The sequence below is a fragment of the Pelophylax lessonae genome (assembly GCF_965119305.1).
Source record: "Pelophylax lessonae genome assembly, chromosome: 2".
Classification (NCBI taxonomy): domain Eukaryota; kingdom Metazoa; phylum Chordata; class Amphibia; order Anura; family Ranidae; genus Pelophylax; species Pelophylax lessonae.
The window spans coordinates 602423825-602445934 of NC_138769.1; the positions used below are offsets into that span (position 1 = coordinate 602423825).

The 22110-nt window shown below is 45.3% G+C and overlaps 1 protein-coding gene across 1 annotated transcript in view; it reads right to left on the minus strand.

Annotated features, from left to right (window-relative positions):
• Nucleotides 1–20793, minus strand: part of AMHR2 (anti-Mullerian hormone receptor type 2) — a gene marked incomplete at both ends in the record, with an annotated part of 83849 nt that extends 63056 nt beyond the window's left edge. The window contains 3 exons of the mRNA XM_082248159.1: nt 857–988; nt 20460–20636; nt 20733–20793. Of these exons, the coding sequence (XP_082104285.1) occupies nt 857–988; nt 20460–20636; nt 20733–20793 (370 nt within the window). The remainder of the gene's footprint in view (nt 1–856; nt 989–20459; nt 20637–20732) is intronic.
• Between the last annotated feature and the right edge of the window lie 1317 nt (nt 20794–22110).

Here is a 22110-nt window from a genome sequence, read left to right on the forward strand (position 1 = left end):
TACTAATTTATGAGAGCAATTTATGAGAATTTATGAGAATGCACATGCATTCTAATGGATAGATGAGGGGCAGGTGGGCCTGGAGGTAGCCCAGTCCTCCCCAAAGGGGGGGGGGCACCATGAACACCCAGCAAATAGCACAATGGCAGCAAAGGTGTCCAGTGTGTCCCCCCCAACAATATTACTCCAGTAACAAACTGGTTGGTGAGTTGAGCTGGGAATTTCCTTTGTCTTTCATGTATTTGCCCATCTATGTGCTCCTTGCTGTGAAGAGTTATAGATGGGGCAAGGGCCATTTCTTTGTTACTGAAGTAATGCTGTTGGAACTGTGAATGTTCCTGGTTGAGCTGCCTTCCCACCAGATTATTTGTCTCTGCATTTTTTCAATACAAGTTCTTTCATTGCACTGGGACTGAGTGTGCTGTTCTGCAGGACAGCGCTGCACCCCACATACAAGCTGATGAGTTGCAGTCATTGCCCCGCTAACAATTTTCTGCTTGGCTCCTTTTATTTTCAGACTGAAGGATGTTAGGTGGAGTGGTGTGAACAGGGGCCACACACGGCTCAACTTTGTCTGGTTCATCAGGAACCTGCTGGGTATGGTCAGTTAAGGGTTTCTTTTATTGTGGGGGAGTTAAGCCTCATACACACTATAAAAATATTGGATGAATGAGTGTCCGTTTGGTTTTTGTTTTTTTTGCATGCTAGTCTCATACTGAAAATGATGAGGTTACTATAGTTATGAAAATTTGAAAATTCTCGTACAACAGAATACCAAGCTGCCCGTACAAGTACTACAGATAATTTAATGGAAATGACCCCCCCCCCCCCCCCCCGGAATAATATACATACTCACGAGCAGGGGATTTATGTGAAAGGGTGATGTTGGCATTACACATATTTGAAGAACATAAACAGTGATACTTGGCATTCTTGCACCTTGGAACACAAACCTCAGACCTGCACACAGCATGTGATGGAAAGCAGCCTGAAACAAAGGACAAACATGACATGTACAATACTGAATAAAGCAGCAATGTGAAGTCAAAGTGGAGCAAATAGTAAAAAACATCTAAAATACACATTTTATTTACACAGTTTTACTTGTCAAAAGATTTGTTAGGGTCCTTTCACACGAGCTGTCTGATCAGGTCCGCCTGTCAGTTTTTCAGACGGACCTGATCGGACCTTCCAATTTTTACCTATGGAGCGGTGGAAGTCAGTGGTGACATGTCCGCTGACACCCGCTGCTATCCGATCCGATCCTGTCCGCCAAATCCAGATGGATGGTGACCCTATTTTCCATCTGTCTGGAGGATCGGATCGGATAAGATCGGTTGAAAATAGACAGGTGGTCCATTTTCACCCGATTTCTCCATAGGGGAGAGCAGAACTGTGTCCATCACCGCTCTGCACAGTGAGTGGAGATGGACCTGTCATCCGCCTGCTCAGCGGGGATCAGCATAGCGATTCCATGCTGAGCAAAGCAGAGTCCACCGAGTGGACCGCCCGCGTAAAACAACCCTAATTCTTTTCAACCAGCCCTGTAAATCACATTTTCTTCCATACTTCACAGGCAGGTGGTGATTTGCCATCTTGATGATGCTGAATAACAATCTGATGGGCAGTTATCTAAGACACGCAGCTGGAAATCTGCAATAGGCATCACTCTAAAATGGCATTACTCTGTTGGCTGTGCTATGCTATTTAGCAAGAAGGTGTGCATCACAATACTGGCTGAGGAGAATAACAAATCCTTTTACAGAAAAATTATTTGCATACAGTGAATGTATTTCAACTGTGTAAGTACATTTTATTGCATTTAGTTCCATGGAGTAATACACATGAAATGCGTATTCTTGTAATCTCTATAATCTTTAAATGAAGAGGAAACCAGTTGGGGAAATCCCACCAATAATTATTTTTTTTTTTTAATTGAACAGAGGCTAATAAAGGGGCAGACACATATCAGATCCGGGGACTTTTGGCTGTAGTGTTTCATCTTTAGTAGCATTTATCAAGATGACAAAGATGACAGATGAAAAAGTCCCCAGCTTCAGTAACTATTCGCCCATTGTTATTTCTGGTAATTGTGTCATTTTAGAGATTTATAGTGATACACAAATGTTATACAGCTTGCCACTGTAGCAACTTAGTAATCAGCTAGAAACTGCTGGAGATAACAGAAAGATCAGTAGCTGCTACAAATCAGTTCTGCAAAGGTGCTTGTGCAACATAGCTCATAGGGCCCGATTACACTTAAGCACTCCAGTGGGGTGAGTTAATGCGCACGCGTTAACGTGCGTTATGGTGCCCGTTAATGTGCATGGTGTTATTGCATCCCATTCATTAAGAAAGTCCTGAAAGTGCACCACAATGGATGAAATGCATGTTGTATATATTGTGAAGTACTGTGGTATACTGGGCTCTACTATACAATGCATTAGGGTACCATTCACAATGAATAGCACCACACTTGCACTTCCATGGGTTATGGCAATGTGTGTTGACATGCATGTTGCCACAATACACAAGTGTGAATGGGCCCTAAAAGTGTATGTTAGGATAAAATAAAACAACAAAAAAAACATGTAGTATATTTCTACAGTTTTTAGGTGTTTTATCCCTTAAAAAACCCAGCAAGTGTGAACAATACCGGTTAATCTGCCAGAGATGCACTCAGCCCCTTATGGCCCGTACACACGATCCGAAAATCGGACAAAAAATAACGCTTGTGAAAGGATCGGACGATAATCTGATCGTTAGTACACAGCTTACGAGAGGCGATCACGACAGTTCGCCCGATATTATCCGGTCGTGCAAGCATAAAAATTTTGATCGTATTATAAGACATCGTACGATAATCGTATTATCACTATGTTGTTCGTCCGAAAAAAATGGTGAGCAGTAGACAGCGCATGAGCAGTAGACATCATTTTCCGGAAGCTTTTGAATCATCGTCCGAGAAAATTCGTATAGTAAGTAACCTCTCCCATTTGCGAATATAATTGAGAGTTCCTAGCAACCAAACAAAAACAGACGGAGAGTCGTCCGATTTTCAGATCGTGTGTGCTGGGCATCAGTCCTTTTGTGAGCTGACAACACATAGCTTTTATGTGGACTGAATGGTGTCAGCCCTGCCAAGCATTTTCTGCTAGATTACCAAATCACACTCCATCTTCTCATCTTCATAGCATTAGCACTAATTGATCTCTAGTCTCAAGATAAGATCTGGGTGGGGTACACAGGGACGCTGAGACAACACATGAAGTATATGCAGGACACACGACAGCTCTGAATTTCTCACAAGATCATTGTTAAAGTTAGATAAGCACAGATGTAGTCATTTATCCATGGAGAAGGTAAGGATGAGTTGGAAATGCAATTGAAATTGAGTTTTTTTGCTGTCTATGTCCCTAATGGAGAGTTTTCCACACTCTATAATCATTGGAACAGTAAGCAAGGAGAATCCCCCTATTAGGAACAAAGTTTCTAACTTTTTCTTGCTTTATTCAAAGCTAAACAAATTCAGACTAAGTCCCAGGAAGACTTCAACCAATATAAATGTGGCCTCCTAAAATACTATTCCTGCCTCCACACTGCCAAGCAGATCTATTTTTTCACGTTCATTAACACATTATCATCCAGTCCCCGTCAACTCTTCTTTACTTTGACACTCTACTCTGTCCTCCACCCTCTAACTCACTCACTCACTACCCTGATCCCTGCTCCTGTACTCAGTGATATATGACATGGTCGAATCTAGGGGGTTCTGGGGTGGGCTGTGCCCCCTAGATTTCAGTTGCGCACCCCATCAACAAACCCCTCCACCCCTGACTCTGTGCCTGGCTGTCTCCCATCCCTGCACCTCTAACTCACTCACTACCCAGGAGATCGCCAATCATTTCAAAAATATGATTTGAAATGAATAAATAATTTCAATGTGCAGAAACCAGCCCCCACTCAACACCCTATGTCTACAGGTACAATCATTGCTTCCCTCATTAAACCCTGCTAATATTAATGAGGTTGCTAAACTTTTTTCTAACACCCATCTAACCACCTGCCCTTTGGATCCTGCTCCCTCCCAAATGCTACGCTCACCCTCTGACTCTATTCTACACTCTCTAACTCGCATTTTTAATCTCTCCCTCTTCTGGCATCTTCCCTAGCTCTCTAAAACATGCACTAGTCACCCCTATCCTTAAAAGCCCTCACTGGACCCCATAAATCCTAACAATCAACACCCCATCTCCTTACGCTCCTTTTCCTCAAAACTCCTTGAAAGACTGGTCTACAACCGACTGAGTGACCATCTGATTATGAACAAACTTCTTGATCCCCTTCAGTCCGGATTTTGCCCTCAACACTCAACAGAAACTGCTCTCCTTAAACTCACCAATGACCTACTAATGGCTAAAACCAAAAAGTGAAAAGCAAAAAATATTGCGCTAACCATAAAAAAGCTGCTACACCAAACAACTGACAAGAAAATTGTGAATAGCAAAATGTGGAAAAAAGTGCAGCGCTAATAAATACTAGCAATATAAACGTGTATATATATAAACCAAGAAAGGTAAATACAAATAAATAGCAAAATGAATAAAAGTGAACATCAAATCAACAGTCCCATATGTGAAGTGAAAAAAACAGTCCACAACGGTGATAATTGAAGTGCTCACTGGATCCCAACACCAACAAGATATAGAGATATATTGTGCTCACCAGAACGATAGGACTCAAAATGCCATATAGCATATGAGTCAAATCAGCTTGTTGTACAATGGATGGATAATCCGAAAGGGATGACTGAGGTCACTGATGTTGAGGTGAAGAGGTAATAGCAGATATGAACCGTCACACCAGAGAGGCTCTCACTCCGTCAGATGGCCAGAAAGGAACCAAAAAACAAGGGAGCACAAAATAGTGTAACACTGCTAAAATTTTAATTAAATAAAAATACACCAAATTGCACTTACAAACATCTCGTGGTAAAGAGCGTATACAGATGCAAAGGTAGGCTGTCAGCAGCGTGGCCTTGACGCGTTTCAGCATAAATGCTTTTTTCAAAAGATAGTGCCTGGCACTATCTTTTGAAAAAAGCATTTATGCTGAAACGCGTCAAGGCCACGCTGCTGACAGCCTACCTTTGCATCTGTATACGCTCTTTACCACGAGATGTTTGTAAGTGCAATTTGGTGTATTTTTATTTAATTAAAATTTTAGCAGTGTTACACTATTTTGTGCTCCCTTGTTTTTTGGTTCCTTTCTGGCCATCTGACGGAGTGAGAGCCTCTCTGGTGTGACGGTTCATATCTGCTATTACCTCTTCACCTCAACATCAGTGACCTCAGTCATCCCTTTCGGATTATCCATCCATTGTACAACAAGCTGATTTGACTCATATGCTATATGGCATTTTGAGTCCTATCGTTCTGGTGAGCACAATATATCTCTATATCTTGTTGGTGTTGGGATCCAGTGAGCACTTCAATTATCACCGTTGTGGACTGTTTTTTTCACTTCACATATGGGACTGTTGATTTGATGTTCACTTTTATTCATTTTGCTATTTATTTGTATTTACCTTTAATGGCTAAAACCAACAGACACTATTCTGTATTACTTCTCCTGGACCTCTCTGCTGCCTCTGATACAGTGGACCACCTCCTCCTCCTAAAAAAACTCCTCTCTTTTGGTCTCCGTGACTGTACTCTTCGCTGGATTTCATCCTACCTATCCCACCGCTCCTTCAATGTCACTTACAACTATACTTCTTCCTCTCCTCTTCCTTTCTCCATTGGGGTCCCCCAAGGTTCTGTTCTTGGACCTCTCCCTTTCTCAGTCTACATCTCCTCCCTGGGTCAGTTAATTGCCTTCCATGGTTTTCAATATCATCTCTTACCTGACGACACCCAAATTTACCTCTACACCCCCCAAATCACTCCATCTGTCTCCTCACGCATCACCAACTTACAAACAGACATATCAGCCTGGATGTCACAACACTTCCTAAAACTCAACCTATCCAAAAGCTCATGATAATTCCTCCCCCACGTGAAACTTCTCCTGATTTCTCTGTCAAAATAATCGGCTCAATTATCAACTCGCCACCCCATGCCAAGGTCCTAGGTGTAATCCGGGACTCTGAACTTGTTTTTTGGCCCCACATCCAATCGCTGTCCAAAGCTTGCCTCAACCTCCACAACATCTCCAAGATACACCCCTTCCTAACCAATGTCACTACAAAGCTTCTCATCCACTCCATCCTCTTTGGCTTACCTCTAAATAGGCTATCCAACATTTATTCCATCATGAACGCTGCTGCCAGGCTCATCCACCTTACAAACAGCTCGGCATATGCTACCCCTCTCTGCCAACCCCTCCATTGGCTGCCACTCAACCAACACATTAAATTCAAGATACTAACAGTAACTTACTAAGCCATCCACAACCTGGCCCCCAGCCACATCACTAACCTGGTCTCACAATACCAAACAAATCGTCCTCCTCCCTCCTCCCAAGACCTCCTGCTCTCAAGTTTCCTTGTCACCTCATCCCATGCTCCGCAGGACTTCTTCAGGGCCTCCTCTGGAATGCTCTACTCCAATCTGTCCGATTATCTCCTACTTTGTCTACTTTCAGACGGTCCCTGAAAACTCATCTCTTCAGAGAAGCCTATCTGGCCCCCACCTAACAACTGTACATTTATTTTCTCCATCCGCACATCCCCCACAGTTATTACCTCTTGTATCTCTTGACCCTTCCTCTTAGATTGTAATCTCTAACGAGCAAGGCCCTCTGATTCCTACTGGATTAAAGTGTATTGTATTTGTACTGTCTGCCCTCATGTTGTAAAGCGCTGCATAAACTGCTGGCGCTATATAAATTCTGTATAAAAATAATAATAATATTAATCCCAGACTTAGTCCATGGGGTTAAATATTGAGTTGGCCCATACCTTGCAACTATAACAGCTTTAACTCTTCTGGGAAGGCTGTCCACAAGGTTTAGGAGTGTGCCTATGAGAATGTCTGTGTGCATTTGTGAGGTCTGGCACTGATGTTAAAGAGAAGGCCTAGCTCACAGTTCCTGCTCTAATTCAACCCAAAGGTGCAGGTCAGTCAAGTTCCTCCACCCTAAACTCGCTCATCCATGTCTTTATAGACCTCGCTTTGTGCACTGGTCCAAATCATTTGGTACAGGGGGGATTATATTGTGCAGTTTTTTTTCAAGGGTTGGGCTTGGACCCTTAGTATCAGTGACGGGAACTCTTAAGACGACAGCATACCAAGATATTTTGGACAATTTCATGCTCCCAACTTTGTGGGAAAAGTTTGGGCGAGGCCCCAGGATGAGGGTTGCTGATTCCTTAAGCGTTCCCTTCACTGGAACTAAGGAGCCAAGCCCAACCCCTGAAAAACAACCCCACATCATAATCACCCCTCCACCAAATGATTTGGACCAGTCCACAAAGCAAGGTTCATAAAGACATGGATGAGCAAGTTTGGAGTGGAGGAACTTGACCAGCCTGCACAGAGTCCTGACCTCAACCCGATAGAACACCTTGGGGATAATTTAGAGCACAGACTGTGAGCCAGGCCTTCAACATCAGGAGCACATAATGTTTGGTGCGAAGCACCAGTTCCCTGTGCTCTGAGTGGTGTAAACTTTTATCCACTTCAGCTAGGATCTTGCAGCTGTTTTTGGAGCTATCGACACGGCACCCAGGAAAACGCTTAGGCCTTGCTGCCCCTTAAACGACCAGGGCAGTCTGGAAACAACAAGCAAACACAAGGGCGCACTGGCCTAGTGCATTATGCTTTAGAAGTTTTATTAAAGAGAAAAGTTAAAATATTCACAAACGAGTTCTTGATAAAAGCTTATCACACAAGGAACGCAGTCCTCAGCATTGGGATCCAAGGGAGAGCCGTCCCCTGAAGTCATGAAGGCTTACGCGTTTCGAGGCTGACCCCTGTCCTTTCTCCTGCCAGTGGTGACCCCTGTCCTTTCTCCTGCCAGCGGTGACCCCTGTCCTCTCTTCTGCCAGTGGTGACCCCTGTCCTCTCTTCTGCCAGCGGTGACCCCTGTCCTCTCTCTTGCCAGCGGTGACCCCTGTCCTCTCTCCTGCCAGCGGTGACCCCTGCCCTCTCTCCTGCCAGCGGTGATCCTGCCCTCTCTCCTGCCAGCGGTGACCCCTGTCCTCTCTCCTGCCATTGGTGGCCCCTGTCCTCTCATCTGCCAGCGGTAACCCCTGTCCTCTCTTCTGCAAGCGGTGACCCCTGTCCTATCTTCTGCCAGTGGTGACCCCCTGTTCTCTGCCCTGCCAGCGGTGATCCCTGTCCTCTGCCCTGCCAGCGGTGATCCCTTTCCTCTGCCCTGCCAGCAGTGACTCTTGTCCTCTCTCTTGCCAGATGTGATCTCTGTCCTCTCCTGCCAGAGGTGACCCCTGTTCTCTCTCTTGCCAGTGGTGACCTCTGCTCTCTGTCCTGCCAGTGGTGACCCCTGTCCTCTCTCCTGCCACTGGTGACACTTGTCCTCTCTCAAGCCAGTGGTAACCCCTGTCCTCTGTCCTGCTTCCCCCTGTCCTTGGCTCAGCTGACTCCTATTCTCAGCCATTCTGACCTGTCTTCCACGCTGCTGACCCCTGTTTTTTGCCCAACTAAACCACTGTACATTGTCCTACAAACTGCTAACCCTGTCTTCTGGCCTGCTGCTAACCCCCTGTACATTGTCCTGCTGTCCTCTCATCCTCTGCCCCACTGATATATTTTACTTTACCCCCACATCAGATAGGCTAGATACAGCCCTGATATAAAGTATGAAGAGTTCTGTGCTCATGCACGATTTGTACCCACCCCATATTGGACCACAAGTGAACTGTGCCTGGGACCACCTCTTCCATCAAGGAACGCAGTCCTCAGCATTGAGATCCAAGGGAGAGCCGTCCCCTGAAGTCATGAAGGCTTACGCGTTTCGAGGCTGACCCCTGTCCTTTCTCCTGCCAGCGGTGACCCCTGTCCTTTCTCCTGCCAGCGGTGACCCCTGTCCTTTCTCCTGCCAGCGGTGACCCCTGTCCTCTCTTCTGCCAGTGGTGACCCCTGTCCTCTCTTCTGCCAGCGGTGACCCCTGTCCTCTCTCTTTCCAGTGGTGACCCCTATCCTCTCTCCAGCCAGCGGTGATCCCTGCCCTCTCTCCTGCCAGCGGTGACCCCTGCCCTCTCTCCTGCCATTGGTGGCCCCTGTTCTCTCATCTGCCAGCAGTAACCCCTGTCCTCTCTTCTGCAAGCGGTGACCCCTGTCCTATCTTCTGCCAGTGGTGACCCCTGTTCTCTGCCCTGCCAGCGGTGATCCCTGTCCTCTGCCCTGCCAGCGGTGATCCCTGTCCTCTGCCCTGCCAGCAGTGACTCTTGTCCTCTCTCTTGCCAGATGTGATCCCTGTCCTCTCCTGCCAGAGGTGACCCCTGTTCTCTCTCTTGCCAGTGGTGACCTCTGCTCTCTGTCCTGCCAGTGGTGACCCCTGTCCTCTCTCCTGCCACTGGTGACACTTGTCCTCTCTCAAGCCAGTGGTAACCCCTGTCCTCTGTCCTGCTTCCCCCTGTCCTTGGCTCAGCTGACTCCTATTCTCAGCCATTCTGACCTGTCTTCCACGCTGCTGACCCCTGTTTTTTGCCCAACTAAACCACTGTACATTGTCCTACAAACTGCTAACCCTGTCTTCTGGCCTGCTGCTAACCCCCTGTACATTGTCCTGCTGTCCTCTCATCCTCTGCCCCACTGATATATTTTACTTTACCCCCACATCAGATAGGCTAGATACAGCCCTGATATAAAGTATGAAGAGTTCTGTGCTCATGCACGATTTGTACCCACCCCATATTGGACCACAAGTGAACTGTGCCTGGGACCACCTCTTCCATCAAGGAACGCAGTCCTCAGCATTGGGATCCAAGGGAGAGCCGTCCCCTGAAGTCATGAAGGCTTACGCGTTTCGAGGCTGACCCCTGTCCTTTCTCCTGCCAGCGGTGACCCCTGTCCTTTCTCCTGCCAGCGGTGACCCCTGTCCTTTCTCCTGCCAGTGGTGACCCCTGTCCTCTCTTCTGCCAGTGGTGACCCCTGTCCTCTCTTCTGCCAGCGGTGACCCCTGTCCTCTCTCTTGCCAGTGGTGACCCCTATCCTCTCTCCTGCCAGCGGTGATCCCTGCCCTCTCTCCTGCCAGCGGTGACCCCTGCCCTCTCTCCTGCCATTGGTGGCCCCTGTTCTCTCATCTGCCAGCAGTAACCCCTGTCCTCTCTTCTGCAAGCGGTGACCCCTGTCCTATCTTCTGCCAGTGGTGACCCCTGTTCTCTGCCCTGCCAGCGGTGATCCCTGTCCTCTGCCCTGCCAGCGGTGATCCCTGCCCTCTGCCCTGCCAGTAGTGACTCTTGTCCTCTCTCTTGCCAGATGTAATCCCTGTCCTCTCCTGCCAGAAGTGACCCCTGTTCTCTCTCTTGCCAGCGGTGACCTCTGCTCTCTGTCCTGCCAGTGGTGACCCCTGTCCTCTCTCCTGCCACTGGTGACACTTGTCCTCTCTCCTGCCAGCGGTGACCCCTGCCCTCTCTCCTGCCAGTGGTGACCCCTGCCCTCTCTCCTGCCAGCGGTGACCCCTGTCCTCTCTCCTGCCATTGGTGGCCCCTGTTCTCTCATCTGCCAGCGGTAACCCCTGTCCTCTCTTCTGCAAGCGGTGACCCCTGTCCTCTCTTCTGCAAGCGGTGACCCCTGTCCTATCTTCTGCCAGTGGTGACCCCTGTTCTCTGCCCTGCCAGCGGTGATCCCTTTCCTCTGCCCTGCCAGTAGTGACTCTTGTCCTCTCTCTTGCCAGATGTGATCCCTGTCCTCTCCTGCCAGAGGTGACCCCTGTTCTCTCCCTTGCCAGCGGTGACCTCTGCTCTCTGTCCTGCCAGTGGTGACCCCTGTCCTCTCTCCTGCCACTGGTGACACTTGTCCTCTCTCCTGCCAGTGGTAACCCCTGTCCTCTGTCCTGCTGCCCCCCTGTCCTTGGCTCAGCTGACTCCTATTCTCAGCCATTCTGACCTGTCTTCCACGCTGCAGACCCCTGTTTTTTGCCCAACTAAACCACTGTACACTGTCCTACAAACTGCTAACCCTGTCCTCTGGCCTGCTAACCCCCTGTACATTGTCCTGCTGTCCTCTCATCCTCTGCCCCACTGATATATTTTACTTTACCCCCACATCAGATAGGCTAGATACAGCCCTGATATAAAGTATGAAGAGTTCTGTGCTCATGCACGATTTGTACCCAACCCATATTGGACCACAAGTGAACTTTGCCTGGGACCACCTCTTCCAAATGAACCAGCCCAAGGAGGTGAACAGTATTCATGGTTAAAACTGCCAGTGTGAGTGCACCCTTAAAAAGTTACATTTAATGAATGAATCACTAATTATATTCACAGCTATGTTTTTAGCAGTATCCATAATGCATACTAAAGTTGAAATATTTGACAATTACATAACTTTGGGAAACATTTAAAGTGTTTCCTAATAGTTTACTCTTGCAAATGTAAGTCAATGTGTTGGTGTACATCTACCTTTGAGGTAAGTGGTTGCACTGTTTTGTCTACGTTTAAGGTGCTTTAATTTTAAAGCAGCAAGCAACGTTTGGAAGGATTTGAAGCCTGTGAACACTTCCTGATTCCTGAAATAGAAGTCAACATAAAGGCATATCCAGAATCTGTATAGAGAAACGTTCCAAAAGGATCCAATGTTAATTTCCTGTGTTACCAGAGCAATGGTTAAAATGTATGTATGGCCAATATGTGTACCTCCTAGGTAGATTTATCCTGATAAAAATCTCCATCAAGATAGAAAGCAATAGTACATCCAAAGTTTTAGAGTTGTCACCAAGACAAGAGGTGGGGGGAAATCTTCAAATGGGGACACCTGTTCCCCTGACAACTGTCTAACAGGAGAATACCCTTTACTTTGCAGAGATTTTCTCTTACTTTCTGTTGCATCTCAGGGGCAGGAAGTAAAGGGAAAACTCCCCACAGCAGCACAGACAGCAAACAATAAACTGAGGAGATGAGTTCTAACTAGAAAATAATTTCAATTGTTACCTGACGGCAGGGAAACTGTCTCCTTCCTAGCAGCACTGCCCGGTTGCCAGCCAGACGGGGGGGGGGGGGGGGGGTCTGTCTGACCACATTGCTTAGAAATTAAGGGATCTTCAGACAGATTTCAGGAGGACCAAGTGCTATAGTAATTTGGTCCACATCAAGTAAAACCATTGTTACCATGGTAAAGGTATATCCAAAAATCTTCCAGAACAGCTACTTGAGAGATGATTGGCTCTGCCTTCAAGAGTGAACGAAAACCTAGAACAAGATTTAAAAGCCCCTCCCTCCCCCTCATCCTCAGTTGTTGTAAGAATAGAACCTCTGCCAATGTACACAAGGGGAATTTATAGGTAAAAATGCAACAAATTAAATCGCTATCACCTTAGACCAAAAATCATCTGGTTGGGAATAAGAGAGCCGTCCTGGGAAATTCTCAGCAATACCATTACCAGCAAGTGTAACTATTGTTTCCCCAAATCACTTTCCAGGACAACTACTTGAGAGAATAACAAATACACATACCTTCCGAAGGACAAGCCTTGGCTGTACAACATTTGTTAGCACATCTCGAAAGCATGCTTTGAGGACCATCCCGCAATCTTAGAGATTTCTTCCCATGAAAAACCTGCCCTCTTTGTTCCTGGTGCAGCCATCAACCTTAAGGAATGAGCTCTAATTCTGGCAAGTAACTGGCCAGAACTGATGAATGCTGACAAAATAGTATCTGGAATCCTTAAGGCCATGATACTCCAGGAGGCACTGAGCCCTACATGGGAACCACTATATAAGCCTAGAAGTTGAATAGATCTTTATCAATCTAATTTACAGAAAATTAAAAAGGGTCATCACCTGCATCCTAAGGGTAATGGGCAACAAACCCTTTTTAACTTCTTTGTAATGCCTTCTTGGAGTTAATACAGAATTGTTGGAATTGAATATGCATGAATGCCAGGAATAAAAACATATTTTAAAGTTTAGTGGAGAGTTTCTTGGTATTCACTTTATGGTTAAGGAGAAAGATGATAATACTCCTTTCTGAATATCCTTTTTTCTTAAAAATCCTCCTCTTAGCCTCTAGGCCAGGGGTGGGGAGCCTATGGTTCGGGGGCCGTATGCGGCCCCCGAAGTCATCTGGTCCGGCCCCCCATGCCGCTGAGTCTGTGTCTTTCAGCTGATCTGTCAGAATGGAGCCGATGCTTCCTGTATAATTCCTGCTCCGTTATGACAGTCTGAGTGAGTCACAGGTGGAGTGATATCAAATGCACTCCGCCTGTGACCAATACAGAAAACATCACCTCTTCCTCCAGCATGGCTCTGCTACACTTCTCCTAGCCAGCATTTCCCGCCAGAAGCACACACAGCAGTACCAGCCAGAGCCAGCAGTACCAGCCAGAACCAGCAGTACCAGCCAGAGCCAGCAGTACTCGCAGCAGTACCAGCAGTACTCACAGCAGTACCAGCCAGAACCAGCAGTACCCACAGCAGAACCAGCAGTACTAGCCAGAGCCAGCAGTACCAGCCAGAGCCAGCAGTACCAGCCAGAATACGCAGTACATACAACAGTACCAGCCAGCAGTACCTACAGCACAGTACCAGCCAGCAGTACCTACAGCACAGTACCAGCCAGCAGTACCCACAGCAATACCAGCCAGCAGTACCAGCCTGAGCCAGAAGTACCCACAGCAGTACCCGCCTGAGCCAGCAGTACTCGCCAGCAGTACCCACAGCACAGTACCAGCCATCAGTACCAGCCTGAGCCAGCAGTACCCACAGCAGTACCAGCCAGCAGTACCTACAGCACAGTACCAGCCTGAGTCAGCAGTACCCACAGCAGTATCAGCCTGAGCCAGCAGTACCATCTAGCAGTAATCACAGCACAGTACAAGCCAGCAGTACCAGCCTGAGCCAGCAGTACCCACAGCAGTACCAGCCAGCTGTACCCACCAGCAGTACCAGCCAGCTATACCCACCAGCAGTACCTGCCAGCAGTTCTTTTCAAAAATTACCACCACAAAAAAGTCGTCTGCGCTCCAGACTGACCGATGCAAACCTGGAAAACCTGTTGCGAGTAGCAATATCATCAATACCAGCTAACCTCACACACTTCACCAAAGATAAGCAATTGCAGCCATCACATTAGGGGTGAGATAACTAAATGTTTGACCAAATATAACAGGCTAATATTTAAGGTGATCATTTTGTACGGCCCCCGAATGGTTTTATAAATACCCAAATGGCCCTTGGCAGAAAAAAGGTTCCCCACCCCTGCTCTAGGCCATCAGATGGAAGAGCCAAGATTTGAGATGGAACACCAATCACTGTGATAATAAATCAGTAAATTTCTGCAGAATCTAGAGAGAACCGACTGCCAGAGACTTTAGAGCAGAGACCCAGCTAATTTTTGGGCCAATGAGGCCATCAAAATTGCTTCTGTTTGGTTCTGGATGATCTTTCTGATCACTAAGGGTAGCACGGATATTGGGGGAAGCATACCCTTAACCTGAACCTTCTCTTAAAAGGCATTTTAAATCTACTTATCTGCTTTTCACCTGTCTAAGATGTACATTGAACATAAAGATTCATGGAGGTTGATTTACTAAAACTGGAGAGTTCAATATCTGGTGCAGTTGTTCATGGTAGCCAATCAGCTTTTAACTTCAGCTTGTTCAATTAGGCTTTGACAAAAACCTGGAAGCTGATTGGTTTCCAAGCTGCACCAGATTATGCACTCTCCAGTTTTAGTAAATCAACCCCTGTATGTCATTTGTTGGATGGTCTGTACAGACAGTCTGTGTACAGTAGAATAAATCTTCACTTTTCAGTGTCAGATGTTTCTGTTACTTTGAAAGATAAGGCATGCTGCATGGCACTGCACAGGTTAATCTATGACCTCTGTCTGCAGGCTAAAGACTGACACCTCCTTTAAAGAAACTATATATCCCACAATACCTGGGACTGCCAGTCTAGTGCTGGTGTGGGTGAAATCTAAATGGTAATTAGATGAGATTAGATGAGGTGCGGGTGAAAGCATGTAACAGAGCTTGACAACGTCATTCCGTATGACGAAACGTACGTCGGGCGTTCTCATTGGCGGAGGCGGGCGCATGTGCAGTAGAGGACGACGGCGGCCATCTTCTTGGTTAGAAACATCGGGATGAATACACACTGAAACGCTGCTGCCACTCTGCAATACATGTGAGTGCAATATTTGTTATCTTTATGCAATAAAACTTTTTAAGAACGTATTGCACCATGAGAGGCTCCTCTTCTGTCTTTCTGAGATTAAGTGCAGGAGGATATCAGCGTTTATGATCTGGTGTACTTTGGATATCTGCTGAGAACCGATCTTATGTCCATTGATGTGTATAGCTGTATACTGCCCAATACATGGTGAGATCTGGTAAGGGTATATAAGATACCTCTCTTGGTGGTGGTCTATGTCACGTGGCCTTTAAGGGAAAGCGGACTGTACACTACAATTTCCATCCACACGTGGTTATCCATTGCCTGGATTGATTTTAACCACTTTACCACCGGAGGATTTTGCTGTCTTACGTCCAGGCCACTTTTTGCGATTCGGCGCTGTGCGACTTTAACTGACAATTGCGCGGTCGTGCGACGCCGTACCCAAACAAAATTTACCTGTGCGATTTTTACTTTTTGCGCTATAAACAAAAAAAGAGCGTTTATTTTGAAAAAATAACAATATTTTTAACATTTTTTTATATGAAATTCCCCCCAAAAAAGATGTAAAAACCAATTTTTTTTTACATTTTTGGCTAATTTGTTTTCTGCTACCCATGTTTGGTAAAAAAAATCACAATAAGCGTATTTTGATTGGTTTGCGCAAAAGTTATCGCGTTTACTAACAAAGGGAAAGATTTCTGTCATTTTTGGTGTTTTTTTTTTAACGCGTAATGGCGGCGATCTGCGATTTTTTTTGCGGTACATTGCGGCGGACAGATCGGACCCTTGACTGACATTTTTGACACTTTTGGGGGTACCAGTGACATTACTGCAGTAATCAGTGCTATAAATATGCACTGTTACTGTAAAAATGACACTGGCAGGGAAGGGGTTAATTTTATTGGAGAGGGAGGAGTTAATGTATGCCTGGTGCTTACTGATGTGTGGGGGGGGAGGTGACTATGTGACAGAAGGACAGATCGGATATCCAGCTATGCTGAACACTCCGATCTGTCACTCCCTGTCACTTGGGAGATCCGCCCGCTTGTGTTTACACAGGCGGGCGGATCTCCGCACTAGATCCCCGACGATCGGGGATGAGCGGCGGCGATCGCCGCTGCTCTTCCCCTGGCCTGACTCCCGCTGTGACCGAAAACAGCGGGAGCGAGCCTCCGGCGGTGCGCAAGCGCCGCCCAGAAGGGGGAGTGTCTGACGACGTAGTACTACGTCGTCAGACGATAACGAGCCACTCTGCCGCAGTAATATTACTGTGGGCGGAGGTAAAGTGGTTAAAGGACTTTTCCTTTTTACACAGACTTTTATTGTTTTTTTAAGCGCTACAATTTTACAATCTTACTCTTTTTTATGTAACAGAGCTAACCATGTTCGAAGAACTGTGTTTGTTTCATAAAACCTTTGTGATGCACATAGAGAATTAGCAAGGCATGCATGACCTGAAAGAAGTTGTTTGTCTCTTTGGTGAAATAGGGGCAAAATATGTGGATCCATGGATGGACATAAGGCAATCAATTAGCCATGACACTGCAAACTGCAGTCACTGTGAATCCACCATAACAAGACTAACAAATGACAACTGAAATTAGTTTGAAGATGCATACTCTTACACATGGACATCATAAAAACCCTTATGCAAAAGACAGATTCTAAGCCTGTTATAAGCAAGATACATTTCTCATACAAAGTTTGCTATATGAGTCATAAAGCTTACATTTAAGCCAGCCATAGACGGTTCAAATCTCAGCTGGTTCCTGATTTGAACCATGGAAGGGCAGGATGAATGTACCCAAGTTCATCAATCATTCAACTTGGGTACAACCAGCCTGCCAAATTTTACATGTGAATATTCCAAGCAGCTCTTATAGCCGCCAACAATAATCACCATGACCCACGGTTAGTTAGTGTGCCGCTCATGCTCAGTAGTAGTGGGGAGTAGTGTGGATGGTGCTACATATGCTGCAGAAGTGTCGGCAAGGGATGGAACTCATCCCAGCTCCTATGATCACTGAAGGGAGGAAAGGAGAAATCCCTGGTCCCGCACATCCACAGAATCCTTTGGTAGGTATGAGAGCCCCTTGGCCCAGGCTGAGCTTGTCTCTCTCATACCTACCTCAGGATTCCATGGATGTGCGGAACCAGGGATTTCTCTTTTACTCCCTTCAGCAATATTCACTGTACTCTCCTGATGGAGGCGGCTTCCCCTGCTGGAAGAACATAATAGCCTGGCAGGAGGGATTCCCCTGTTAACACTGTCTGTTGATAGGGCAATTGAGAAAATTTCTTTCTTGCAACCCATGGCTGCAGGAAATACATTTTCTCAGTCTATGGCTGGCCCTACAAACTCTGCATTCTTAATAGGCTAGACCACCTTAAATATACAATGAGTGGAAAGAGCCCAGTAACCTAAAGCAATAATCACAAGTTACTTGGTATAGGCTTATCTTAGGAAGTGCAGCTCTAAAATTGGAGGTGGACCCCAGTCTATCCTGCCCAGGAGGCTTCATTGCTCCCTGATGGCTCCCACCTTGCTCCATTCAGGGGGTATTCATTAGGAGGCTTTCTATCTGGGCCCTGCACAGAACCTAGGACCCACAGCAGTATGTCTTCCACACTCTTGTAGCCTGTAGTATTATCTGGCCCAATGCTGTTCTGACGTCAGCCCCTTTCAGCAATCAAAGCCTAGAATAGAACAGCACCATAGTGTGGACAGCCATGCTTTAGGAGGCTAGGCAGAAGTACACATCCTGCGCACTGGAAAGTTTGTCATCATCTGGTGCTGGAACCAGACCTCCTCGGCCTACCATACAGGGCATCTGCCCAGAGGTGCTATGCTGCCAGAAAAATGCAGGCAGAAACCCCTTAGGGGGGCCAATGACCAATAGCGCCATTACTATATCAGAAGGAACAGTCCAAAAAAGCTTCAGGCTGCTGAAGTTGCCTGCATCAGTCTAGCAGCAAGATCCATCACATGTCTTAAAAAAAAACACTCAGGTAAGCAACCTGAATAGGAACACACATAAGGACCAAGCCAACTGAGTGAGGCCCAACAACAAGAAGCCAGAGCCAGGGCCAACAAAAAAGAAAGACAAAGTGTACTCCTGGATTGTCAGAAACACAAAACAATTTAGGATGAGGGATGAGTAATCTCTTACTGAAGGCGGAGCCAATCATCTCTTAAGGAACTGTCCTGGAAGATGATTTGGGAAAATAAATAAAAATGATTAGAGTCACTCCACTTTTGTTGAGAAAGAAAAAAACATTCCCCTTTGGGTGATCTATGATCTAAAATCAAGGATTTTAACAAACTTTGTTGCAGATTCCTACATTTTGTTATTCTGAAGAAATCACGGGTTTGTTTCTCTGTGCCCCTGTGCTCAGTGAGTCTATTGTGAGTGGTTTTATAATTATCAACCAGCTGCTGCGCCTGCAGGGCACAAATGAGGAAAATAACAGTGTCTGCATCCCTTTAGACGTGATTTCCTTTTTGGGAGTATCTCACCAAAAATGACATTTTTGCTGAAGGGGATGCCAAAAATCAGACTTGTATCTTAGTGCAGGCTAATGAGAAAATCAGTAAGCCAATCACAGAAGCAGCAAATTATGTTTTTTTTTGTTTGTTTTTTTTTTTTTTTGGGGGGGGGGGGCGTTCTGTACACATTCAGAACACCTCCAGGTAGTCATATTGCATTGCATTTTACAGAAAATTAAAGAGCTGCAGATTTTAAAGGAAAGGTCATTTTTAACCACTTAAGCCCCGGAGGATTTGGCTACTAAAAGACCAGGGGGTTTTTTGCGATTTTTTACTGCGTGACTTTAACGGACAATTGCGCGGTCGTGCGACGCTGTACCTAAACGAATTTGACGTCCTTTTTTTCCCACAAACAGAGCTTTCTTTTGGTGGTATTTGATCACCTGTGCGATTTTTTTGATCATGCGCTATAAACAAAAAAAGAGCGTCACTTTTGCAAAAATAACAATATTTTTCACATTTTTTTATATGAAATTCCCCAAAAAAAAATGTAAAAATCAAAATTTTTTAACATTTCGGCCAATTTGTTTTATGCTACATATGTTTGGTAAAAAAAAGCGTATTTTGATTGGTTTGTGCAAAAGTTATCGCGTTTACTAACAAAGGGAAAGATTTTTGTCATTTTTGGTGTTTTTTTTTTCAACGCGTAATGGCGGCGATCTGCGATTTTTTTTTTGGTACTGCGACATTGCGGCGGACAGATCGGACCCTTGACTGACATTTTTGACACTTTTGGGGGTACCAGTGACATTACTGCAGTAATCAGTGCTATACATATGCACTGTTACTGAAAAAATGACACTGGCAGGGAAGGGGTTAACTTTATTGGACAGGGAGGGGTTAAGTGTGTCCTAGGGGCGTGATTCTAACTGTGCAGGGACATTGCTATTGGTGTAAAAACAAAGATCAACGGTCCTACATAGTAGAACCGTCTGATCTTCATTTTTACACCAGGGAGAATGACGGGCGGCTTGTTTACATAAGCCGCTCCGCCTTTCTCCCTTCACCGGAGCGATCGTAGTGTGACCAGCGGACATCGGGTCCGCCGGTCACACGCACTGACTTGTCAGTGAACGAGCCACGGCGGGTGCGCGCCCGCCCGCAATTGGCTCGCAAGTCAGTGACAGGCGAGTGACGTATCCATACGTCACTCTGCCTGGCCGGGGCTGACCGCCGCAGTATATAGTCGTGCTGCGGTCGGCAACCGGTTAATAACATTCAATTACAATATGACTTGTGTTGCAATTGTATACGCTATATTATTTTCTTTTATTTGCTTTCTTTTTTTTTTTTCCATGAAAGTGGAGTTACCCTTTATCGATAGATCTTCTATGCTGACGATTAAATTGTTTGGCTACTGAGAGATTTACCTACTTGTTGACAGTTATCGCATATGCATCACATTATATTCATTGTACTGAAAATGAGCTGATTAACAAAAAGCAGTGAAATCTCTCAAATGTAATCACCCCTATAGCTGAGCTCTTAGCCAACATTAAATTCTGAACATGAAAAATAAAGTAATTTTGGAATGGACCCACTCAGTCCAGAATATGCAGTATAGAGGAATCACAGTTAGTTACGACTCTTCATTAGATAAAGTCTTACCTAATACAACAGGCTGCAGCTCTCCATTGTGAAAAATCCATACTCCCATACAACAATTGCTGTTATTGCAGTGTACTCTTCCTGGCTCCTTTATATCTCCAAATTTTGCCATAGGAAATCCAACAGTATAAGAGGTATTCTCGTATATTGCACAGGAGAGTCCTTCTGGATGGACAACCAGGGGAAAGCAGAGTCCACATTACAAAGGATCAGATATCTCATCATTGTATGCCCACTAATGATCAGCTCCAAGTTGAAGAATAGACAACTTACCTGTTGGCGAAACACTAAAAATAATCAAGTAAGCTAGGACGTGTAATTTTCCCTGAGCCATTCCTATCAGATGCACTAGGTAACGTGGTCAGCTATTACCTATATTTGTTATCCCTGGCTCCAGCACATCCACAACTGCACCCGTTATCCTAATGGATTTTTATGTTTATTAGAAATCCTCTGCTCTACCACAGCTGTCTCCTATTTACCATAACCTTTCTCATGCCTAATTCCTGTAGATAATGTTCTTTTATGGATTCTTTTTTACCCTTAGCTGGCAGGTCTGAGATGGGAGAATAAAACTTCTCAAGGATACCAAACAAGAGGCGTAACTTGGCCATAGCGGTATGTTGAGGGAGTTCTTTTCTGGGAACACTGAGTAAAGGGAGGGACCTGACATTCAGTGTGATAACAGAATCTAATTAAAAAATATATTTGAAAAAATCAGTGTGCATTAACTCAAAGGCATGTCTATCTTTCTTTTATGAAAATTGTTTTTTTTTTTTTTTTTTCGTTCCAAAAAGCAAAATAATCAACTGATCAAGGTTCTATATTAAGTGACTCTCTCATGCTAGTACTTACCTGGCTGGGAAGCTTATAATTAAATTGAGCAATGTCTGCTCTGCAGGCACTTACCAGTTTCATGGTGACAATGCATGTGTTTGGCTTTACTGCTACTAATGTACATGTATTGAATACAATATGGTAGTAGATCAAATGTAGGAAATTATAGAAAAATGTAGAGGCCAGCCCCCCCCCGCCCCCATTAACCCCCGATCACTGTGGTATCAACGATTGGGGGTTAATGGGGGTGTCTGACTGCCTCAGAGTCTGAGGCACACAGACACCCCCAAATTGGGCTCTCACAGCCAGGGAGGATAAAAATTGATCATTTTAAAAAATAATTAATACATAAAAATATCAGATTTTTTTGGTTTAAATCAGATTTTCTTTTATTTAAATTGTATTTTTTTGATTTTTGTTAAATTTATTTTAATAAAATGCTTTTGGAGTAAAAATCTATCTAAAGATAGTTTTCTATTTAAGATACAGTAATAATTTAGTTTATTCAGCATGAAATGGAGCTTAGTTATGTAGCATGAGGCTGTATATTCAGCAATATTTACATTTTTGGTAAACTCATTCAATAAATCCAAGCTCTGCAAGCTGTGATAACATGCACTGCATTGATGCATTCACACATTGATGCAGCAAGAATGAGTCCTTACATTTAAAGAGAACCTGTCATTTCAGATCCATCATGGCAGAATCTGTTAGCGGGCATCCACTCACCTGCTGCTGCCACGTCCCTCACCTTGTTGTGTCACTGCCGCATAACCAGCCGTCCCATTAAAGTGAATGGGACTGTCGGTGAGTC